The 24795-nt window shown below is 45.8% G+C and overlaps 1 protein-coding gene across 1 annotated transcript in view; it reads right to left on the minus strand.

Moving 5' to 3' along the window:
- Nucleotides 1-24795, minus strand: part of ablim2 (actin binding LIM protein family, member 2) — a 180332-nt gene that overhangs the window by 35481 nt on the left and 120056 nt on the right. Inside the window, exons 15-21 of the mRNA XM_078407171.1 lie at nt 24705-24761; nt 20551-20636; nt 18822-18960; nt 17415-17473; nt 12462-12507; nt 12355-12362; nt 11325-11405 (exon numbers count right to left, since the gene is read on the minus strand). Coding sequence (XP_078263297.1) covers nt 11325-11405; nt 12355-12362; nt 12462-12507; nt 17415-17473; nt 18822-18960; nt 20551-20636; nt 24705-24761 — 476 coding nt within the window. The remainder of the gene's footprint in view (nt 1-11324; nt 11406-12354; nt 12363-12461; nt 12508-17414; nt 17474-18821; nt 18961-20550; nt 20637-24704; nt 24762-24795) is intronic.

The raw sequence follows: 24795 nt of genomic DNA on the forward strand, positions 1-24795 counted from the left end.
CCACCATCCACTGATCTTTAATTTTAATGTAGCTTTCCTCATACGAGATGCTGGCATCTAATTTAATGCTAATAAAGATTATTAGGAACTTCCTGCAGCACACCAATGGGGCAAAGGTCCTGGAAAACTTTAACCATTGTGTAACATGCATTGTGTAATCGAGTCCAACATGCTTTTCGCTGCAGCACAGAGCAAAGCAAATGCATTATTGTTCATTTGCTGTGAATTAACATACTTACTGTTTTCCTCTTAGATGGTGTTGCATCTGGATATCCAAAGCATTGCATCCACATACTAAAACTATCATTTGTTTGTTTGTTTGTTCCTGAACTACAGCCAAAACGGTACACGATAGCGCGACAATTTTAGCCCCATCTTACTCACCGTCGTCCCTTTGGTGCTAATGGAAGAAGTTTCATTGAAATCGGTGTTATATTTTTAAAGTTATTCACATTTTAAAGTTTAAATCTATCTCCTAGGGAGGGAGGGAGGGGGGTGGAGGGAGGGGGCAGGGAGGATAAAGGGGGTTGAGGGGGATGGATTGGGGGGGAGTGGAAGATGGGGAAGGGGAGGAGGGAGGGGGTGTGGAGGCAGGGGGGTGGGGGAGGGGAGGGGAAGAGGGAGGGAGGAGGGGAAGGGAGGGGGGGGGAGAGGAGGAGAGGGTGCTGCACCAATGCAGGAGAGGTTTGGGCCCAATGGGTCCGATTTGGTCTAGTCACCAACAATTTTCAAGTTGGGAACCATTTTCAGGAAGGATGTTTGTTTAGCTCATGAGATCATGTGACAGGAGCAGAATTAGGCCGTTCGGCCCATCAAGTCTATTCCGCCGTGGCCGATCTATCTTTCCCTCTTAACCCCATTCTCCTGCATTGTCCCCATAAACCCGTGACGCCCATGCTAATCAAGAATCTATTTATCCCTGCCGTAAAAATATCCATTGACGAGACCTCCACAGCTTTTACAATGGACATGTTGTTGAAATATCTGGATTCTGTAGATATGCTGGTGTGGTTGTTAATCTTTTATTTTTGCAGTTGGTGGAATGCATGAGAAAACTGAACAAGATAGCAACTTGCAATGACAGAGCATCTTTCATGACTGGAGGTATTTATTCACAAAATGCTGGAGTAACTCAGCAGGTCAGGCAGCATCTCAGGAGAGAAGGAATGGGCGACGTTTCGGGTTCGAGGCCCTTCTTCAGACTGAAGAAGGGTCTCGACCCGAAACGTCGCCCATTCCTTCTCTCCTGAGATGCTGCCTGACCTGCTGAGTTACTCCAGCATTTTGTGAATAAATACCTTCGATTTGTACCAGCGTCTGCAGTTATTTCCTTACATGTTTCATGACTGCATCATGAACTTCACCCATGGGATTAAGATATTGATCTACAAAGTCTGCATTCTCAGCAAATTGCGACATGCTGGTGAAACAAAGGCCGCAAACAGCTGCCTCAAAACGACAAACACTCAACAGCTTGGGTCTTTGATATGTGCATCAGATTCTTGGCATCTCATGGAAAGAAACGTTCCCAGCACTCTCACCGTCACAGAAGCAGGGATGCCAAATATCCAGGCACACATCAAGGATAAGACAACTTGATTGGCTTCAGGATGTATACGGGGTCAAAGGTGGCTGTGTCCCTAGGAACGGAGCTGAAGCAGAGATGGTTTGTGCCAAAAGACTACCTTGGCATCTCAGTTGAGCCAAATGATCAATTGTAGCTGATGCCAGTGGTGGGTCAGTTGGCTGAGGGCAGGGTTTAGATTTAGATTTAGATTTAGAGATACAGCGCTGAAACAGGCCCTTCGGCCCACCGATTCCGCGCCGCCCAGTGATCCCCGCACATTAACACTATCCTACACACACTAGGGACAATTTTTACATTTACCCAGTCAATTAACCTACAAACCTGTACGTCTTTGGAGTGTGGGAGGAAACCAAAGATCTCGGAGAAAACCCACGCAGGTCAAGGGGAGAACGTACAAACTCCGTACAGACGGCGCCCGTAGTCAGGATCGAACCTGAGTCTCCGGCGTTGCATTCGCTGTAAGGCAGCAACTCTACCGCTGCGCCACCGTGCCGCCTTGACGACCATTGCCCGCATCGGCAGTATAGTAAACACCAGACGCAGAAAATAAGTTCGTGGGACAATGGATCACCTGGCATCATAAATCAAAAACGTACCCTTTTGTCGTGTGTACACCGATCAGCCAAAACATTATGACCACTGACAGGCGGAGTGAATAACATTGATTATCTTGTTAAAATCGCACCTGTCAAGGGGTGGGATATATTAGGCAGCAAGTGAACAGTCAGTTCTTGAAGTTGATGTGTTGGATGCAGGAGAAATGGGCAGGAGTAAAGACCTGAGCGACTTTGACAAGGGCCAAATTGTTAAGGCCAGACGACTGGGTCAGAGCTTCTCTGAAACGGCAAGGCTTGTGGGGTGCTCCCGGTCAGCAGTGGTGAGTACTTACCGACAGTGGTCCGAGGAAGGACAAACCACAAACCGGCGACAGACAGGGTGTTGGGCGCCCAAGGCTCATCAATGCGCGAGGGCAACGAAGGCTATCCCGTCTGGTCCGAACCGACAGAAGGTCGACTGTGGCACAAGTCACAGAAAATGTTAATGGTGGTCACGGGAGGAATGTGTCACAATACACAGTGCATCGCACCCTGCTGCGTATGGGGCTGCACACGGAGGACCAACAGCATATTAGGCAGGTGGTCATAATGTTTTGGCTCATCAGGTCATAATGTTTTGGCTGATCGGTGTGTATATTTAGTCTTTCCAGAATTGGCTTGTTTCATATCAACAAGAATGGTATGTTTTTTGTGAAGAGTTCGAAAGCTCTTTGTCTACGTATTGTTTCACATGGTGGATGAAAGCCAATGAACGAGCCAGGTGAGGCAGAGGTTCACCTGCACCTCCTCCAATCTCATCTACTGTATCCACTGTTGCAGATGTCAACTTCTCCACATCGGCGAGACCAAACGCAGGCTCGGCGACCGTTTCGCTCAACACCGTCGCTCAGTCCGCCTTAACCTACCTGATCTCCCGGTGGCTCAGCACTTCAACTCCCCCTCCCACTCCCAGTCTGACCTTTCCGTCCTGGGCCTCCTCCATTGTCAGAGTGAGCCCCTGCAATTGGAGGAACAGCACCTCATATTTCGCTTGAGTAGTTTACACCCCAGCGGTATGAACATTGACTTCTCCATCTTCAGATCGAAGGTATTTAGTCACAAAATGCTGGAGTAACTCAGCAGGTCAGGCAGCATCTCAGGAGAGAAGGAATGTGTGACGTTTCGAGTCGAGACCCTTCTTCAGACTGATGTCAGGGGGGTGGGACAAAGGAAGGATATAGGTGGAGACAGGAAGATAGAGGGAGATCTGGGAAGGAGGAGGGGAAGACGTGCAGGGATGTAGGTTAATTGACAGGGTAAATGTAAAAATTGTCCCTAGTGGGTGTAGGATAGTGTTAGTGTGCGGGGATCGCTGGGCGGCGCGGACTCGGTGGGCCGAAGGGCCTGTTTCCGCGCTGTATCTCTAAATCTAAATCGAAACAATCTAAAAATCGCATGGTGTTTACCAGATTCAGGTTGTGACAGGAGGATTGTGGTTTTACATGCCCATCCCCAGCACAACATCAGGAGTACATTTTCACGCACATTCAAAACGCTGCCAAAGTTAACATGCAGGGTTCAAGTCCGAACTAGATGAGGTAGGAGCAAGGCACAGCATACTGCTCGAAGCAATACGACAGAGGGAATGGTGTAGAAAGAATGATTGTGTAAACTGAGGATCAGAGATTGGGAACTTTATTTTTTCGTAGGCGACATTCAGTTTAGTTTAATGTCACATGTACCGAGGTGCAGTGAAAAGCTTTTGTTGAGTACCAACCAGTCAGCAGAAAGACAATACATGATTACAATCGATCCATTTACAGTGTATAGACACATGATAAGGGAGTAACGTTTAGCGCCAGGTAAAGCCAGCAAAGACCAATCAAGGATAGTCCGAGGGTCACCAAAGAGGTAGATAGTACTTCAGCACTGCTCTCTGGTTGTGTAGGAAAATAACTGCAGATGCTGGTACAAATCGAAGGTATCACAAAATGCTGGAGTAACTCAGCAGGTCAGGCAGCATACAAATCAAAGGTATTTATGCACAAAATGCTGGAGTAACTCAGCCGGTCAGGCAGCATCACAGGAGAGAAGGAATGGGTGCCGTTTCGGGTCGAGACCCTTCTTCAGACTGAAGAAGGGTCTCGACCCGAAACGTCACCCATTCCTTCTCTCCTAGATGCTGCCTGGCCGGCTAGTTACTCCAGCATTTTGTGATACCTGCTCTCTGGTTGTGGTAGGATGATTCAGTTGCTGATAACAGCTGGGAAGAAACTGTCCCTGAATCTGGAGGTGTGCGTTTTCACACTTCTGTACCATTTACAATAGACAATAGACAATAGGTGCAGGAGTAGGCCATTCAGCCCTTCGAGCCAGCACCGCCATTCAATGCGATCAATGCTGATCACTCTCAATCAGTACCCCGTTCCTGCCTTCTCCCCATACCCCCTCACTCCGCTATCCTTAAGAGCTCTATCCAGCTCTCTCTTGAAAGCATCCAACGAACTGGCCTCCACTGCCTTCTGAGGCAGAGAATTCCACACCTTCACCACTCTCTGACTGAAAAAGTTCTTCCTCATCTCCGTTCTAAATGGCCTACCCCTTATTCTTAAACTGTGGCCCCTTGTTCTGGACTCCCCCAACATTGGGAACATGTTTCCTGCCTCAAATGTGTCCAATCCCCTAATTATCTTATATGTTTCAATAAGATCCCCCCTCATCCTTCTAAATTCCAGTGTATACAAGCCTAATTGCTCCAGCCTTTCAACATACGACAGTCCCGCCATTCCGGGAATTAACCTAGTGAACCTACGCTGCACGCCCTCAATAGCTGATGGGAGAGGGAAGAAGAGGGAGTGGCCAGGGTCCTATCCCCTTGCAGTATGGGACTTACCGTGAGGACCAGAGTAGCAACAAGCACAAGGTAGTAGCAGTTGACAAGGTATGTGGTCAATAGACAATCGACAACAGGTGCAGGAGGAGGCCATTCGGCCTTTCGAGCCAGCACCACCATTCACCGTGATCATGGCTGATCATTCACAATCAGTACCCCATTCCTGCCTTCTCCCCATACCCCCTGACTCCGCTATCCTTAAGAGCTCATTCTTTAAGTCCACAGAAAAGCTGACCTGAAGTTGCAACCTAACAAAATGTTTTTTTAAATCATTCTGCAGGATCTGGGCATTACTGGCAAGACCAGCATTTAGTTCAGTTTAGTTTAGAGATACAGCGCGGAAACAGGCCCTTCGGCCAACCGGGTCCGCGCCGACCAGCGATCCCCGCACACTAACACTGTCGTACACCCACTTGGGACAATTTTTACATTTACCCAGTCAATTAACCTACAAACCTGCACGTCTTTGGAGTGTGGGAGGAAACCGACGATCTCGGAGAAAACCCACGCAGGTCACGGGGAGAACGTACAAACTCCATACAGACAGCGCCCGTAGTCGGGATGGAACCCGGGTCTCCGGCGCTGCATTCGCTGTAAGGCGGCAACTCTACCGCTGCGCCACCGTGCCGCAGATCTTGGTCTTCATTGAAAATGCACTTCTGCTGTTGTGCAGGGAGGGCACACAATTCACAATCCTGATGTCACAGGCTGAATCTGCCGATCTTTTAATTCCACAACAATGGAACAATAAAGGCAAAGCATTGCGGTCTTTCAGGTGACATTCCCCGCACTGGGCAGGGATTTCCAGAATGTAGATTTTAGCGGCCATGAAGAATCAGCAGTATTTTTTTAAAGTTAGAAATTTTAATTATTTTTTTTAAAAGTTAGAACTGTGTCCAACCAACAGTTTCATCTACTCTGGCCGTTTCACCTGCTTTTCAATCGCCTTCTCATTAGCGAGTCTATTCAGATCTTGATTCACAAAATGCTGGAGTAACTCAGCAGGTCAGGCAGCATCTCAGGAGAGAAGGAATGGGTGACGTTTCGGGTCGAGACCCTTCTTCAGACCATCTTATCGACCCGAAACGTCGCCCATTCCTTCTCTCCTGAGATGCTGCCTGACCCGCTGAGTTACTCCAGCATTTTGTGAATAAATACCATTGATTTGTACCAACATCTGCGGTTATTTTCGAAAAACGACATATTCAGATCTTGCAAACACCCACCCACACGGAGTCTCCACAAATAGACAAATGCACACAAGCAGTGCTTGAAGGAGGCAAAAATGTTCATATCTGTGCCTATCATATGAAATACCCTTTGTCTTTCAATTATACAAACATAGGAAATAGGTGCAGGAGGAGGCTATTTGGCCCTTCGAACCAGCACCACCATTCATTGTGATAGACAATAGACAATAAGTGCAGGAGTAGGCCATTCGGCCCTTCGAGCCAGCACCGCCATTCAATGTGATCATGGCTGATCATTCTCAATCAGTACCCCGTTCCTGCCTTCTCCCCGTACCCCCTGACTCCGCTATCCTTAAGAGCTCTAGCTAGCTCTCTCTTGAATGCATTCAGAGAATTGGCCTCCACTGCCTTCTGAGGCAGAGAATTCTACAGATTCACAACTCTCTGACTGAAAAAGTTTTTCCTCATCTCCGTTCTAAATGGCCTACCCCTTACTCTTAAACTGTGGCCCCTTGTTCTGGACTCCCCCAACATTTGGAACATGTTTCTTGCCTCTAACGTGTCCAACCCCTTAATAATCTTATATGTTTCGATAAGATCCCCTCACATCCTTCTAAATTCCAGTGAATACAAGCCTAGTCGCTCCAGTCTTTCAACATATGACAGTCCCGCCATTCCGGGAATTAACCTAGTAAACCTATGTTGCACGCCCTCAATAGCAAGAATATCCATCCTCAAATTTGGAGACCAAAACTGCACACAGTACTCCAGGTGCGGTCTCACTAGGGCCCTGTACAACTGATCTTGGCCGATCATCCACAAACAGTAACCCGTGCCTGCCTTCTCCCCATGTCCCTTGATTCCACTAGCCCCTGGAGCTCTGTCCAACTCTCTTTTAAATTCATCTAGTGAATTGGCCTCCCCTGCCTTCTGCGGCAGAGAATTCCACAAATTCACAACTCTCTGGGTGAAAATAAATGTTGCTCAAAGACAAATCTACGAAACCACCTGTACTGAAAAGTAATTGTCAAACCAACACTTCATAGATACATATACAGTGTCAAAAAAATGGTCCATTTCCATACTATACGCTTTTCCTTATTAGGCAGCTATGTTTTCATAGTTGCACTTGGTTATTCTATACGAGGTACACAAATTACTATCAGGTTAAAGTTCTCAAACCGGCTGGCTACTGGATTGAAAACAGTGCACAATTTATCTTACTGAAGTGCTGACTTCAAGTCCAGCTAGACTTCGGCTCTTCCTGTAATTCTATGAATCATCGCTACTGGAATTTGACCCTTTTCCCACCACTCCATAAATATTCAAGGATTAAAGCTGTGTTGCGTTCAGAACCCTGTAAATATTTCAAATTGATGTTGTTTTCTTTTTGGAAAGTACGAGATGTAATGAGAGGAATTAATCAGCGGATGACAGCAGTGGGTTCAGTCAAAGTGAACGAACGAATGCTCAGAAGCTGGGGGAACCTGAAAGAAAACTGGATCTCAGTCACGGTAGAAACAAGTGGAACCTGGAGTTTATTTCAATGACCATGACATTTCCGAGTCAGGTCGATACAAGTTACTTTTTTTGTGAAACTAGCACCTGGCTAAGAGATTACACCATCTTCGGAAACATCACAAAGTTCCCACGCTTACCTGACCGTCAAACTGTTGCCTCCAATCTACCTGACAAATGTCCTGACGGTAAATAAATTGGTTAAACAAAACTATCTTCTGGTATCTTCTTAATTTAATATTACGTGCTTCTAAATGCATCTGCCACAACCTAGCAAACCTGGGGACAGCGTGCGACAGACAGCGCCCGCAATAAGCTACCATACCTGGCGACAAGCCAGCTGGCGCCCAGAAATTTCTATCTGGAATTTTTTTCCTCGACGCGCCGAGATCCGCTATGATTCATTGAAGACTCCTCACGATCATGCCCGTGACACCCCGGCAAATGTTCGGCGACAGCCTAGTCACCGGCAGTCGCCTTAAAATAGCCTAAGTGGGACAGGCCCTTTACTCACCGTCGTCCCTTTGGTGCTAATGGAAGAAGTTTCATTGAAATCGGTGTTATATTTTTAAAGTTATTCACATTTTAAAGTTTAAATCTATCTCCCAGGGAGGGAGTGGAGGGAGGGGGGGATCGGGGAGGATAATGGAGGGGGATGGAGTGGGGGGGAGGGGAAGGGGGAGGGGAAGGGGAGGAGGTGGGAGGGGGAGAGGAGGGGGGGAGGGGAGGAGAGGGGGAGGATAATGGAGGGGGATGGAGTGGGGGGGAGGGGAAGGAGAGGAGGTGGGAGGCGGAGAGGAGGGGGAGGGAGGGGGAGGGGAGAGGGGGAGGAAGGGGGGACGGGGGGGGGGGCAGAGGGTGCTGCACCAATGCAGGAGAGGTTTGGACCCAACGGGTCCACTTGGTCTAGTATAATAATAAACTTTACTATAACCTATTCTCTCTTATGTCATTATCAACTCCTCCTTGATTCTCAAACCAATTGACCAAATGATTAGCATGCCATTGGTAGTGTAAGCCCAGTGGTATGAACATCGACATCTCCAACTTTAGATAGTTCCTCTGTCCCTCTCTTCCCCTCCCCCTTCCCAGATCTCCCTCTATCTTCCTGTCTCCACCTATATCCTTCCTTTGTCCCTCCCCCCTGACATCAGTCTGAAGAAGGGTCTCGACCCGAAACGTTGCCCATTCCTTCTCTCCTGAGATGCTGCCTGACCTGATGAGTTTCTCCAGCATTTTGTGAATAAATACCTTCGAGCATGCCATTGGGATATGGGAGTGCCTTGGGGAAATGGACAGAATGTGCAGATTCCATTCGGATTGTTTCAGTGGTCAGGATCGCCACAGCTGTGTGGCAGCAACTCTACCTCTGCACCTGAAGAAAGGTGGAGGCTACCAACCCAGGGCTGGAAGGTGTGGTGAGTTTAGGTGGCACCAATCTGATGAGCACATGCCCAGTGAGCTAAGTGATCACCTTCTTCGCCCACTTTTCTATAATTTTGTTCCCAATCAGAATCCACTTGCTAATCTGCCTCTCTGAGAAGCAAGACAGCAACGCTAATTAAGTTAAAATGTTATTCTGTCCCGTTTTTGCCAATTATTGAGATTATGACAAACACTGAATGATATTAAAAAAATGTTAACAGCTTGTGTTATTATCTTTAATGCTGAAACATACACTACCAAGTCTTATTTCACAAAATGCTGGAGTAACTCAGCAGGTCAGGCAGCATCTCAGGAGAGAAGGAATGGGCGACGTTTCGGGTCGAGACCCTTCCTCAGATAGATCAGTCAGAAGAAGGATCTCAACCCGAAACGTCACCCATTCCTTCTCTCCTGAGATGCTGCCTGACCTGCTGAGTTACTCCAGCATTGTGAAATAAATACCTTCGATTTATTTTCTTACACTACCAAGTCTTAAATATTCATGTAAATTTTAGAGTTCAAATTCTCGACAACCGAAGTCGAATAGAAATAACACAAAGTGAAAGAGCATTTAAAAACTAGAACATTAAGAATTTTTCAGAACATGTCTAAGAAGGTTCCACCAATATAGAATAGTTTAGTTTAGTTTAGAGATACAGCGCGGAAACAGGCCCTAGGGCCCACCGAGTCCGCACCGACCAGCGATCCCCGCACATTTTACACTATCTTACACTATCTTTATCAGAAAGCCAATGGAATGTTGGCCTTCATAACAAGAGGAGTTGAGTATAGGAGCAAAGAGGTCCTTCTGCAGTTGTACAGGGCCATAGTGAGACCGCACCTGGAGTACTGTGTGCAGTTTTGGTCTCCAAATTTGAGGAAGGACATTCTTGCTATTGAGGGCGTGCAGCGTAGGTTTACTAGGTTAATTCCCAGAATGGCGGGACTGTCATATGTTGAAAGACTGGAGCGGCTAGGCTTGTATACACTGGAATTTAGAAGGATGAGAGGGGATCTTATCGAAACGTATAAGATTATTAAGGGGTTGGACACGTTAGAGGCAGGAAACATGTTCCTAATATAGACAATAGACAATAGACAATAGGTGCAGGAGTAGGCCATTCAGCCCTTCGAGCCAGCACCGCCATTCAATGCGATCATGGCTGATCACTCTCAATCAGTACCCCGTTCCTGCCTTCTCCCCATACCCCCTCACTCCGCTATCCTTAAGAGCTCTATCCAGCTCTCTCTTGAAAGCATCCAACGAACTGGCCTCCACTGCCTTCTGAGGCAGAGAATTCCACACCTTCACCACCCTCTGACTGAAAAAGTTCTTCCTCATCTCCGTTCTAAATGGCCTACCCCTTATTCTCAAACTGTGGCCCCTTGTTCTGGACTCCCCCAAATGTTGGGGTAGTCCAGAACAAAGGGCCACAGTTTACGAATAAGGGGTAGGCCACTTAGAACTGAGATTAGGAAACACTTTTTCAGTCAGAGAGTTGTGAATCTGTGGAATTCTTTGCCTCAGAAGGCAGTGGAGGCCAATTCTCTGAATGCATTCAAGAGAGAGCTAGATAGAGCTCTTAAGGATAGCGGAGTCAGGGGGTATGGGGATAAGGCAGGAACGGGGTACTGATTGAGAATGATCAGCCATGATCACATTGAATGGCGGTGCCGGCTCGAAGGGCCGAATGGCCTCCTCCTGCACCTATTGTCTATTGTCACACACACTAGGGACAATTGACGCTTATACCAAGCCAATTAACCTACAAACCTGCACGTCTTTGGAGTGTGGGAGGAAACCCAAGATCTCGGAGAAAACCCACGCGGTCATGGGGAGAACGTACAAACAGATGTACAGACAGCACCTGTCGTCGGGATCGAACCGGGGGTTGAAAGCGTTTGTAAGGCAGCAACTTTACCGCTGTGCCACCGTGCTGCCCTAATCTTTACCCAAAGGTAAGTTAAAGATAAGTTAACTAATATCTTTAACTAATGGAAATGCTGACAGATTTGTTTGTTCGTGCAGAAGGTTCTTTAACATTTCAACCAGTAACATTTGGCATATTAAATCGCACATGAAGTCAAATGTGAACCAACTGTTCAGTTGACAAAACCTCTATTCATAACAGGAATACCATGGAAGCACCCTGTTTAACCATATACATTCATACCTCAAGCCTGGTCCTGTCCACATCTTTTGGTAGTTTGACACGAGCTTTCATTGTAACAGCTAACATTTCATAAGGGTAAATCTGCAACAGGTAAATGTAATTTAACAACAGGATAATTTAACTGCATATCATATTTTTCCCCCCCATTTCTAATGCCAAGTTTACAACCTGGCAAGTTTTAAGACAATAAAATAAATGATTTACACCAAGTTCTTGCTGTCCAATTAAGTTCATATGTTGTTTTCATTCTTGCCAAAATAAGACATTGGCTTCTCGTGGACTGATTCATTTTTCAGGAAAAATGTTCCCAATGTTGGGGGAGTCCAGAACCAGGGGATACAGTCCGAGAATAAAGCTGAGGTGAGAAGGAACTTTTTCACCCAGATAGTTGTGAATTTGTGGAATTCTCTGCCACAGAAGGCAGTGGAGGCCGAATCACTGGATGGATTTAAGAGAGAGTTAGATAGAGCTCTAGAGGCTAGTGGAATCAAGGGATATGAGGAGAAGGCAGGCACGGGTTACTGATTGGGGATGGTCAGCCGTGATCACAATGAATGGCGGTGCTGGCTCGAAGGGTTAAATGGCCTCCTCCTGCACCTATTTTCTATCGAAAGGTAAGATGTGTCAGTTGGACAATGAGGACATTTTAAAAATCATTCATTCTGCAATTTTATTTTGGTGAGAGGTGAAGCTATTTTGTTTTTTTTTCTCTTTCTTCAGCCAACAACTAACTGTTAATCAGAAATTGCCAAACAGCAGTAAAAAGGTAGCTTTTTTTTTCTGATCTTCTTCCTGAGTCTGGGGACATTAATTTTCATTTGGACCTCTTTGATAATACACTAGGTCATTCTGAGGGAATCAATATCTTGCCCTTTGCCTTTCTGGAGCCCAGCAAGTCCATGTTAAACACTTCCGCAATCCAATACATTATTGAACTAAACATGATTGAAGAAAAACCAAGATCATAACCTGGTCAGATGCAGTTGGTGGATGAAAACTGGGGACTTAAGAGGAGAGGTTAACTTCTTACCTTGTATTCTGTAAAAACAAGAGTACAATAGAACAGATTAGTAAAATTATCCCATTTGCTCTATTTATGGATTTCAATGTGCTACAACTCTGTCAGTGGTTGCTTACCTCTCATTCCCCAGCTGGTATCATGAGTTGATTCAAACTCTGAAGCCTAAAAGAGTGGAAATAACAAATACATATATTAGGAGCTATTAATAATGTAAAAAACTGATAGATTTATTTTAATTGTTATTGCATGATAAACATTATTTTGGGCCGAATATCCTAATTCTACTCCTATCACTTATGACCTTATGATTCTTTTAATATGCAAAGCTCTTCTTAAATTTTACAGAAAGTGAATAATTTATTGTTTATTGAGATAAAGGACATCCAATGTCTGATACTGATGTTTAGTTTAGTTTAGTTTAATTTAGAGATACAGCGCGAAAACAGGCCCTTTGGCCCACCGGGTCCGCGCCGACCAGCAATCCCCGCACATTAACACTATCCTACACACACTAGGGATAAATTTTACATTTACCAAACCAATTAACCCACATACCTGTACGTCTTTGGGAGTGTGGGAGGAAACCGAAGATCTCGGGGAAAACCCACGCGGGTCACGGGGAGAACGTACAAACTCCGTACAGACAGCGCCCGTAGTCGGGATCTAACCCGGGTCTCCAGCGCTGCATTCGCTGTGAGGCAGCAACTCTACCGCTGCGCCACCGTGTCTTTTGCAAATAAATCAAGACTCCATCCATTCTTATATTTTTGAGGAAGCATATTGCGTACACAATAGGGTCTCTCAGTCCAGTAATTAAGTCATCTCAGCTCAACAATTGGTTTAATTATTTTAAAATTTTTTTTGTTAGGTGGCAAGATTTATACTTGATGCCGACTGGTATCAATGGAACTCAGTGACACCTTAAGAGGAATTGAACCGGCAATGGCCAGCTTCCATATGAGAAACCTGCAGCCTGCAGTTCAAATCAGGAGCTGAAGGGATGGGGATGGGGTTGGTGTTTGTGGATACAAAGGAAGGAGTTCACCTTAGTTGCTCTATTTACAAGCCCTACAACTGTCTGATTCAATATTCTTATTGACCAGAAAACAGGAATAGGCCCAGCGTTGATATTAAGATGTTACGAGGATGATGCCAGGACTAGGAAGAGGTTGAGTGGGCTGGGACTCTATTCCTTGGAGCACAGGAGGATGAGGGGTGTATACAATCATGAGAGGAATAGATTAGGTAGATGCACAGAGTCTCTTGCCCAGAGTAGGTGAATCGAGGACCAGAGGACATAGGTTTAAGGTGAAGGAGAAAAGGTTTAATTGGAGGCTCAGGGGTAACTTTTTCATACAAAGGGTGGTGGGTGTATGGAACAAGCTGCCAGAGAAGGTAGTTGAGGCAGGGACTATCCCAACATTTGAGAAACAGTTAGACAATTACATGGATAGGACAGGTTTTGAGGGATATGGATCAAACGCAGGCAGGTGGGACTAGTGTAGCTGGGACATTGTTGGCCGGTGTGGGCAAGTTGGGCCGAAGGACCTGTTTCCACACTGTCTCACTCTATGACTCAAAGTGAGCGATATTTCATAGATCATTGCCAGGTAAATGCAAGTCTTGTTTTGAAGCCCCACCGACTGACTGGTTTCATAAGATGAAAGGATTACCCATCAAGCCAGAGTTTCCTTTGAATTACCCCCAAAACTAGGAAAAAGAAAACAGGCTTTCATATCGACTCCCTAAACACATAATGGTGACTGGCAGGTCATTCACTCCACATCAAGAAGACAGATTCAACAGAAGAAAATGAAAGGAAGATGCAATCAAAAAATAAAGTGGAACAATTTGTTCCGCTGTGAAAACAAGTCGACAGCATTTTAGCGTTAAGTTGAACAGCGATGAAAGTCTCTGGAGGCTGAAAAAACCTAGCACAGGCTCAGTGGAAGGGAACTGCATCTGTATGGAGCCAGATAGGATGGCATGGTGGCGCAGCGGTAGAGTTGCCGCCTTACAGCGAATGCAGCGTCGGAGATCCGGGTTCGATCCCGACTACGGGTGCCGTCTGTACGGAGTTTGTACGTTCTCCCCGTGACCTGCGAGGGTTTTCGCCGAGATCTTCGGTTTCCTCCCGCACTCCACTCCAAAGTTTGTAGGTAAATTGGCTTGGTAGATGTAAAAACTGTCCTTAGTGTGTGTAGGGTAGTGTTAATGTGTGGGGATCGCTGGGCGGCGCGGACCCGGTGGGCCGAAAGGGCCTGTTTCCGCGCTGTATCTCTAAACTAAAAATAAACTAAATCTAACCAAAAATACAAAAGTGCGTTTCTGCCAACCAGGAATTTTGGAAGTCGATTGCCTATCCATTTCAGCAGTTTGTGTGTGGTCAGAACTACCCTCCCAGCCCCTTCCACTTCCGTGACCTCCAGCACATGTAGTATTTCCTCGGCCCCAATATTAAAAATCAGAAATCTGAGTTAAAAAATAATCTGTAGGAAGGAACTGCAGATGCTGGTTTAAAATCGAAGATAGACACAAAATACTGGAGTAACTCAGCGGGACAGGCAGCATGATAACCTGTTTAATAATCTGTTCCATTTCATCCCCTGTATGTATTAAGGCTTGTAAATGAGAACTCATTGGACAGTGGATTCTTATCAAACCACAGAAGCAGACTCTTCAGGTCACCAAGTCAATATGGACATTTTTGCCCATGAATTCCATTTTGCTGCTTTGGGTCTATATATCGCTTATTTATATAACATATAAATAAATGTATCTTAAATGTAGTGATTGTGCCCGACTCCAATACCTCTCCTATCAACCACACTCTGGATTTTTACGACTGTATTTTGGATCCTCTTTACAACTCCTTCCTTTCACCTTAAGTCTGTGTCCTCTTGTTCTTGATATCCCGGCAGTGTGGAAAACAAAATCTGACTCTCTGCCATAGCTGTGTCTCTCATAATTTCATAAACTTCTAACACATCGCCCCCTCAGTCTGCTTTGCTTCAAGAAAAACTAACACGGCCGAGCCAGTCCTTCCTCGTAACTAAGGGCCACCAATCCAGGTAATGTCATGGCGATTTTTTACTGCCCTCTCCAGTGTTATCTCACCCTTCCTACAGCGGGGATGTAGGACTAAGCAGTCGAACCAATGTTTTGTAAAATTCCAACAAAACATCCCACATTTTATATTCTACTAGACCAAGTGGACCCGTTGGGCCCAAACCTCTCCTGCATTGGTGCAGCACCCTGTCCTCCCCCCCTCCCCTCTCTCCTCAACCCCCCCCTCCCCTCTCCCATCTCCCCCACTCCCCCCTCCCTCCGTCCTCCCCTCCCCCTCCCCTCTCCCTTCTCCCCCACTCCCCCCTTCCCTCCTCCCTCCCTCCCTCCTCCCCCTCCCCTCCTTTTAAACTTTAAAATGTGAATAACTTTAAAAATATAAGACCGATTTCAATAAAACTACTTGCATTATCACTAAAATGACAATGATGAGTAAGGTAGGCCCGCTATCAGACACAAACAAGATAACAAACGAGAGTTTTTGTATATAGATGTCCTGACTTATGAAGGGAAGCATGCCATATGCAAGAGAGAGTTAGATACTGATATATCTTGGGGCCAAGGGGTAGAATCAAGGGGTATGGGGAGAAAGCAAGAACGGGGTACTGATTATGGATGATCAGCCATGATCACATTGAATGGTGGTGCTGGCTCGAAGGGCCGAATGGCCTCCTCCTGCACCTATTTTCTACGTGCCTTCTTCACCATCTTATTTACCTTTATGGCCAATCCCTGGAACCATGAACTTGAACCCCAGTATCATGTGCCTTATAGCTTCTCATGATATCAGATAATCATGATCTGATTCACATTCCCCTGTTTAAGAGGATGAACAGTCCCCTGCTTAAGAGATTGCCAAGAAAATTATGGCAGCAGCAGCAGCAGCCAACCAGTACAAAACATGTAGAAAGGAACTGCAGATGCTGGTTTAATTCAAAGATCGACACAAAAAGCTGGAGTAACTCAGTGCAAAACATGTAGAAAGGAACTGCAGATGCTGGTTTAATTCAAAGATCGACACAAAAAGCTGGAGTAACTCAGCGAGTCAGACAGCATCTCTGGAGAAAAGGAACAGGTGACATTTCGTGTCGAGACCCTTCTTCAGTCTTCAGTTTCGACCCGAACCGTCACCCATTCCTTCTCTCCAGAGATGCTGCCTGACCCGCTGAGTTGCTCCAGCTTTTTTCTGTCTATCTTCAAGCCAACCAGCACATGTGCCAACCATTTTTTACGGGCTTCGACAGAATTTAGGAGCAACTAGACGGGCGTGGACCCCGTTGGGTGGAAACCTCTCCTGCGGGCCCGGCAACCCTCCCCGACTGACGACCCGTGGACCAGTTGCCGCCCCGGAGCCGTGGGCGGGCAAGGGGGGGGGGGGGGGGGGGGCGAGGAAAGGGGAGAGGGAGCCATTCACCCCGGCCCCGGGCGGACATCGCCAGCCGTGGACTCGTTAGGTGGAAACCTCTCCTGCAGCGGCAGCAGGAAGGCGATGGCCATCTTGTTTGACCCTCTGCACCACAGGAGGAGGGTCAGGCGCGGGGTGCGCCGGGACTGGCGGCGGTCCTCCCGGCGGGGAAGGGGGCGCATTTATTAAAGTCTATTAAGTTAATTGCTTTTAAAATGTAACAAAACTTGATCAATCGAGACAGCAGGGGATTGGTGAGGAAGGGGGGGCCTTAAATTGTTGCGCTATCGTGTACCGTTTTGGCTGTATCTCGAGAACAAATATATCCACAAACCCAAAACAAATATGTCCACAAACCCCACAAATATACAAGATGAGAGTTTAAGTAATATATAGATAACATTCATTATCTTTTACTCTCTTATTTTACATTGATCTTAATTGCGACTTACTGTTTAATTACTTTTGTTTAATTACTGTTTAATTAACTTACTTGCTCTCTGTGTTAATCAGACTTTTCTCTGGTTGTTACACAACATGCTGCTACTTTGTTAAAAAATAACAGTTGCTAAAAAAATTAAAAATAATATTTCTTTACCTTGTGTGATTTATTTTTTCCATAACCCGGAAGGGATGCTGATTTGGAATGAGGAATTCCTGCAACAAAGTAATTATGATTTGGTCAACTGGCAAACATCTGCTTTATATGACACGCATTTCTGATGATTTAATGTGCAGGAAGGAACTGCAGATGCTGGTTTAAAGCGAAGATGGACACAAAGCGCTGGAGTAACTCCAGCGGGACAGGCAGCATCTCTGGAGAGAAGGGACGGGTGGCGTCTCGGGTCTTCAGATCCTTTAACCCTTGCTTCTCATCAACTTAACTTTTCTCCGTTTTCGAACTTAAAGAATAAATGATTAACTTTGTGAGACACTTAAGCGGGAATTACATTCGAGGTGTAATTTGGTTTTCATTCGTCAAAGTTTCTGTAACTCACACTATTTTCCAGGGTGGGGTAGTTAACCCCACATCCAATCCCCAACTTGGAGGACCAGGGACTGCTTCGTCTGCCTCCTCACCCTCCTCAGACATAAAAAGCAGAATCAATAAGGCTAGGGTGGTGTTTAACATGCTCAGGAAGATCTGGAGCTCAAAATACATCTCAATCAACACCAAAATACGCATCTTTAATTCAAACGTGAAGCAGGTGATGCTGTAAGGATCAGAGACATGGAAAACCACAAAACGCACAACAAACAGGCGGCAAACACTCATTAGGGCGGCACGGTAGCGCAGCGGTAGAGTTGCTGCTTTACAGCGAATGCAGCGCCGGAGACTCAGGTTCGATCCTGACTACGGGTGCTGCACTGTAAGGAGTTTGTACCTTCTCCCCGTGACCTGCGTGGGTTTTCTCCGAGATCTTCGGTTTCCTCCCACACTCCAAAGACGTACAGGTATGTAGGTTAATTGGCTGGGTAAATGTAAAAATTATCCCTAGTGGGTGTAGGATAGTATTAATGTACGGGGATCACTGGGCGGCACGGACTTGGAGGGCCGAAAAGGCCTGTTTCCGGCTGTATATATATGATATGATATGATATTAACACCTGCCTCGGGAGAATACTAAACATCTGGTGGACAGACAAAGTAAGCAATGCGAACCTGTGGAAAAGAACAAGCCAGGATCCCATTGACTTACAAATTCGAAGGAGAAAATGGAGTTGGATTGGACACACCCTCAGAAAACCTGCCACAAACATCACCCGGCAAGCCCTGAAATGGCACCCCCAAGGAAAAAGGAAAATAGATCGCCCCAGGAACAGCTGGAGAAGAGGGGTCCAGGCAGAAATGTCCATAAGTGGGCTCAACTGGGGAGATCTCGATAGAACCATCAACGACCGAGTGAGGTGGAGGACATTTGGCAATGGCCTATGCTCCCTAGAGGAGCAAAGGGCTTAAGAAGAAGAAGAAGAAAAAGACATTCGAGGTGTGGAATACACTTACTTGTTTGAAAGAGTGATTCGCTGTTCGATCTTTGTAGTGGTTCTCTATCAGCAGCAGGGCTTCGAGATGATGATTTAGGGTCCAGGACCTGAGAGTTATCTACAATCTCCACCTGGCCCTTCAATGAACTCGGCTTCACCTAGGGCAAGCATAAAAAGCAAGTAAAATACTGACAGAACACAAACAAAATACAAACCACACATGACAACATTTCTCTCTTTTCTGTGCATCGGAGTGAATGTCGAAGGCACGATTAGTACGTTTTTAGATGACGCGAAAATTGGTGGTGTGACAGTGAAGAGGGTAGTGTTAAGCTGCAGAATGATATAAATCAACTGACGGTAGACACAAAAAATGCTGGAGTAACTCAGCAGGTCAGGCAGCATCTCTGGAGACGTATCGGGTCGAGACACTTCTTCAGACTTGTGTCTACCTACGATTTAACAGGGTTCGTACACTTGGAACAGCAAAAAAATCAAGGACTTTTCAAGGATTTTCAAGGTCCAAAAATCCCATTTTCAATGGCCAAAATCCAGCAAACATTGATGGTGTTTCCCAGTATAATTGTAAATTGTCCCAAGTGTGTAGGATAGTGCTAATGTGCGGGGATCGCTGGTCGGCATGACTCAGTGGGCCGAAGGGCCCGTTTCTGCGCTGTATCCCTAACCTAAACTAAACTAAAACAAAATCATTTGTTTGAGCGGCACGGTGGCGCAGCGGTAGAGTTGCCGCCTTACAGCGAATGCAGCGCCGGAGACTCAGGCTCGATCCTGACTACGGGCGCCGTCTGTACGGAGTTTGTACGTTCTCCCCGTGACCTGCGTGGGTTTTCTCCGAGATCTTCGGTTTCCTCCCACACTCCAAAGACATACAGGTATGTAGGTTAATTGACTGGGTAAATGTAAAAATTGTCCCTAGTGCGTGTAGGATAGTGTTAATGTGCGGGGATCGCTGGGCGGCGCCGACTCGGTGGGCCGAAGGGCCTGTTTCCGCGCTGTATTTCTAAATCTAAAAAAAATAAAAATTATTATCAGCAAACCCCTTTGTATGGTGTATGCATGCCTCAGATAGGAGTGAATGTAATTGTGTCATTCCCTTCACTTTCAATGACATATCTTAAAATGGCAGTAGTTATCAGTATTCAGTACCTGAGTGAAATTTCACCAAAAATCTAGGTATACTAACCATCCATCTATAAACATCAAGGCTTACTTGCAAATGAATGCTTGCATTGTTGGACTGGAATTGTTCTCCCCACAAAGATTTTATCATTTTAAACATTTATTGTCTTCACTAAAATTGTAAAATATTCTTATGCAAACATATATCGAACCTCTGCCACATACATACAATAGACAATAGACAATAGGTGCAGGAGGAGGCAACTCAGTGAATGCAACTCAGGTTCGATCCTGACTACGGGCGCCGTCTGTACGGAGTTTGTACGTTCTCCCCGTGGGTTTTCTCCGAGATCTTCGGTTTCCTCCCACACTCCAAAGACGTGCAGGTGTGTAGGTTAATTGGCTGGGTAAAATGTGAAAAATTGTCCCTAGTGTGTGTAGGATAGTGTTAATGTGCGGGGATCGCTGGGCGGCGCCGACCCGGTGGGCCAAAGGGCCTGTTCCCGCGCTGTACCTCTAAATCTAAATCTAAAAAATATATTTCACTATCTGGTATTTGAAAGGAATAAAGATGAGCTTTGTTAAAACTTGTTGATTTCATGTCTTACTTTGTTGCCATCTTGATCCCAGTAAAACTGCCCACCGCCTCCATCGCTGTCTTCAGTCCAGAATCCTCGGCTTTGCCATTCACCTACTAATATACAACATTGTTAAAGTCAGAGTCAAAAATCGTAGAAGATTTCAATTCTGTTTTGTCAATGACAACGTGAATGCACTCTAAACTCCCTGGTTTGGAGTTGCAAATACTGCAAAGTATGTAAAGAAATTTGGGATCTACCTTTAGCTACATTTAAAAATCCCAGTGAATGTTTTGTGAACGTTTAATCTGTCCCACTGTTTCAAAACACTGTGCGAAGCAGATTGTAAGTATGATGTAAGATTCAGTTTCCCCAGTGTGTTTTCATCAATGAGCGATGCGTGGAAGAACTATGGGGAAATGAAGTTTAGGAAAATAACTGCAGATGCTGGTACAAATCGAAGGTATCACAAAATGCTGGAGTAACTCAGCGGGTCAGGCAGCATGTCAGGAGAGAAGGAATGGGTTACGTTTCGGGTCGAGACCCTCCTTCAGACTGCGTTTCGGGTCGAGACCCTTCTTCAGTCTGAAGCAGGGTCTCGACCCGAAACGTCACCCATTCCTTCTCTCCAGAGATGCTGCCTGTCCCGCTGAGTTACTCCAGCATTTTGTGATACCTCTGGGGAAATGAAGAATTGAATCAATAGACAATAGGTGCAGGAGGAGGCCATTCAGCCCTTCGAGTCAGCACCGCCATTCAATGTGATCATGGCTGATCATTCTCAATCAGTACCCCGTTCCTGCCTTCTCCCCATACCCCCTGACTCCGCTATCCTTAAGAGCTCTATCTAGCTCTCTCTTGAATGCATTCAGAGAATTGGCCTCCACTGCCTTCTGAGGCAGAGAATTCCACAGATTCACAACTCTCTGACTGAAAAAGTTTTTCCTCATCTCAGTTCTAAATGGCCTACCCCTTATTCTTAAACTGTGGCCCCTGGTTCTGGACTCCCCCAACATTGGGAACATGTTTCCTGCCTCTAATGTGTCCAACCCCTTAATAATCTTATACGTTTCGATAAGATCCCCTCTCATCCTTCTAAATTCAAGTGTATACAAGCCTAGTCGCTCCAGTCTTTCAACAGTCTTCTCTTTGCTGCACTAGTTTAGTTTAGTTTAGGTACACAGCGTGGAAAAGGCCCTTTGGCCCACTGAGTCCACGCCAACCAATGATCGCCCTACACACTAGTACTATCCTACACACATGGGACAATTTACAGAGGCCAATTAACCTGGACGTCTTTGGAAAGTGGGAGAAAACTGGCGCACCCGGAGAAAACCCACGCAGGTCACGGGGAGAATGTATAAACTTCGTACAGACAGCACCCGTAGTCAGGATCGAACACAGGTTCCCGGCGCTGCAAGGCAGCGACTCCACCTGCTGTGTCACTGTGCTGCCCCTAGGCCATGCACAGGATCAATACAAAATTCTGTTGGCTTCCGCAGTCAAGTATTACTATTCACGAAAACCAATTGTAGTTATGCCATTACTTGAACAAAGGCTTGTTGCGACTAATTGAATCATTAAAAGAGGTTCTAACGTCTAACTCTCGGATTCCTGTCTAATAGAGTTACGAGTTCCTTGACACTACCCAGTTTGTGACATCAGAGGAGAAAGGAACAGGGTGCTGAAGTTAGTGACCAACAGTGACTGTGCTGAATGGTGGGACAAACCTGATGAGCTAAGCTACAAGCCTTCTGTTTCTATGAAAGGCAAAAAATAACTTTGCATGTTAGAATATCCAAAATAAAACAAGAATATGGTTAGAGTAATCAGCACCTGAATGTTAGAGCACTGAACAGAGTTAGAGTCATACATCGTGGAAACATCCCAAATTGCCCAAACTGGCCAACATTTCCCAACTGCACTAGTCCCATCTGCCTGTGTTTGGTCCATATCCCTCCAAACCTGTCCTGTCCATGTACCTGTCTAACTGTTTCTTAAATGTTGGGATAGTCCCAGCCTCAACTACCTCCTCTGGCAGGTTGTTCCATACACCCACCACCCTTTGTGTGAAAATTTTCCCCCTCAGATTCGTGTTAAATCTTTCCCCCTTCACCTTGAACGTACTGTATGTCCTCTGGTCGTCGATTCCCCTACTCTGGGCAAGGGACTCTGTGCGTCTAATATCTGTTTCTCTAACTAGAGCTGCCTGACCTGGTGAATATTTCCTGCATTTTCTGGTTTTATTCAGGATATGCGAACCGCCTTCTTTCTCCACACCATGCCAGTATAAAAAGGTAGAGGACACTCGACCATTGAGCAGACCTGATGGGCCGAAAGGCCTAATTCTACTCCTATCACTTATGACCTTATGATAGGGGTGGGGCAAGACCAAGCAAGCGATAGGCGGTACAGGTAAGGAGGGGGTGATTGGCAGATCACAGTAGGAAATATAAAAATATAGAAAACAGAAAATAGTTGCAGGAGTAGGCCATTTGGCCCTTTGAGCCAGCACCGCCATTCAATATGATCATGGCTGTTTACATATTCTGTTGTGCTGCAGCAAGTAAGAATTTAATTGTTCTATCTGGGACACATGACAATAAAACACTCTTGACTCTTAAGCATCCAAAATCAGTACCCTTTTCCTGTTTTCTCCCCATATCCCTTGGTTCCGTTAGCCCCCAGAGCTAAATCCAGATGAGGAAACTGGAGGAGGCCATAGTGAGTCCCAGTGCCATAGTGAGTCCCACTGGAAATTGGAGGAACAGCACCTCATATTTCGCCTGGGCAGCTTGCAGCCCAGCGGTATAAACATTGACTTCTCCAACTTTAGATAGTTCCTCTGTCCCTCTCTTCCCCTCCCCCTTCCCAGATCTCCCACTGTCTTCCTGTCTCCACCTATATCCTTCCTTTGTCCCGCCCCCCTGACATCAGTCTGAAGAAGGGTCTCGACCCGAAACGTCGCCCATTCCTTCTCTCCTGAGATGCTGCCTGACCTGCTGAGTTACTCCAGCATTTTGTGAATAAATACCTTCGATTTGTACCAGCATCTGCAGTTATTTTCTTACACTCTATGATCACAAACTCTTTCTGACCTTCCAGCTAATTTTAAACATAATCAAAATGTTACTTTGCGAAAGACCTTGCTAAAGTCAATGCAGATAATGACTACTGCATTTGTCTCATCAACCTTTTGTTACCTGCTCAAAAAACAATCAAATTGGTGAGACACAATTTCTCACGCACAAATCCTTGCCTTTCCAAATTCTAACTCTCAGAATCCCCTTTAATAAGTTATCCACCACTGATGCCAGGCTCTAGTTCACAAGTTATAGGAGTAGAATTAGGCCATTTGGTCCATCAAATCTACTCCGTCATTCAATCATGGCTGATCTAGTCCCATTTTCCTGCCTTCTCCCCAAAACCCTTAACACACATTCTAATCAAGAATTTGTCTATCTCTGCCTTAAAAATATCCACTGACTTGGCCTCCACAGCACTCTGTGGCAATGAGTTCCACAGATTAACTACACTCTGACTGAAGAAGTTCCTCCTTACCTCCTTTCTAAAAGAGCGCCCTTTAATTCTGAGGCTATGACCTCTAGTCCTAGACTCTCCCACCAGTGGAAACATCCTTTCCACATCCACTCTATCTATGCCTTTCATTATTTTGTAAGTTTCAATGAGGTTCCCCCCTCAACCTTCTAAACTCCAGCGAGTCGAGGCCCAGTGCTGTCAAACGCTCATCGTATGCTAACCCACTCAATCCTGGAATCATTCTCGTAAACCTCCTCTGGACCCTCTCCAGAGCCAGCACATCCTTCCTCGGATATGGGGCCCAGATTTGCTCACAGTACTTCAGATGCAGCCTGACCAGTGCCTTAAAGAGCCTCAGTATTACATCTCTCAGGCTTTTTCTTGTATTTTCTCCAATAAAGGCCCAATATGAGCCACCATTCAGTCTTCCAATGCCCCACCTGTGGCTAATGATAAAAAGAATGAAGCTCGCCTTTCTTCTTTTTAAAGAGAAAGATCGCAATGAAAAGACGCTACTCTCAAAATGTACTGAGGTAACCAAGACTGAGATATTAGTTTTGCAGACCATTCCATGGAATTGCAGACAACTTGGCATTTGAGTTCCATGCAGAATAGTAATGAAACATGAAATAAGCTGCCTGTACCATGTTGTCTGTAGACAGGAGGCTTTCTGTAGATGTTATCTGCTTTCCCCTCAGTTTCTGAAAACAAAAAAAAACACGAAAATTTAGCAAG

Source organism: Rhinoraja longicauda, chromosome 1, assembly GCF_053455715.1.
Source record: "Rhinoraja longicauda isolate Sanriku21f chromosome 1, sRhiLon1.1, whole genome shotgun sequence".
Classification (NCBI taxonomy): Eukaryota; Metazoa; Chordata; class Chondrichthyes; order Rajiformes; family Arhynchobatidae; genus Rhinoraja; species Rhinoraja longicauda.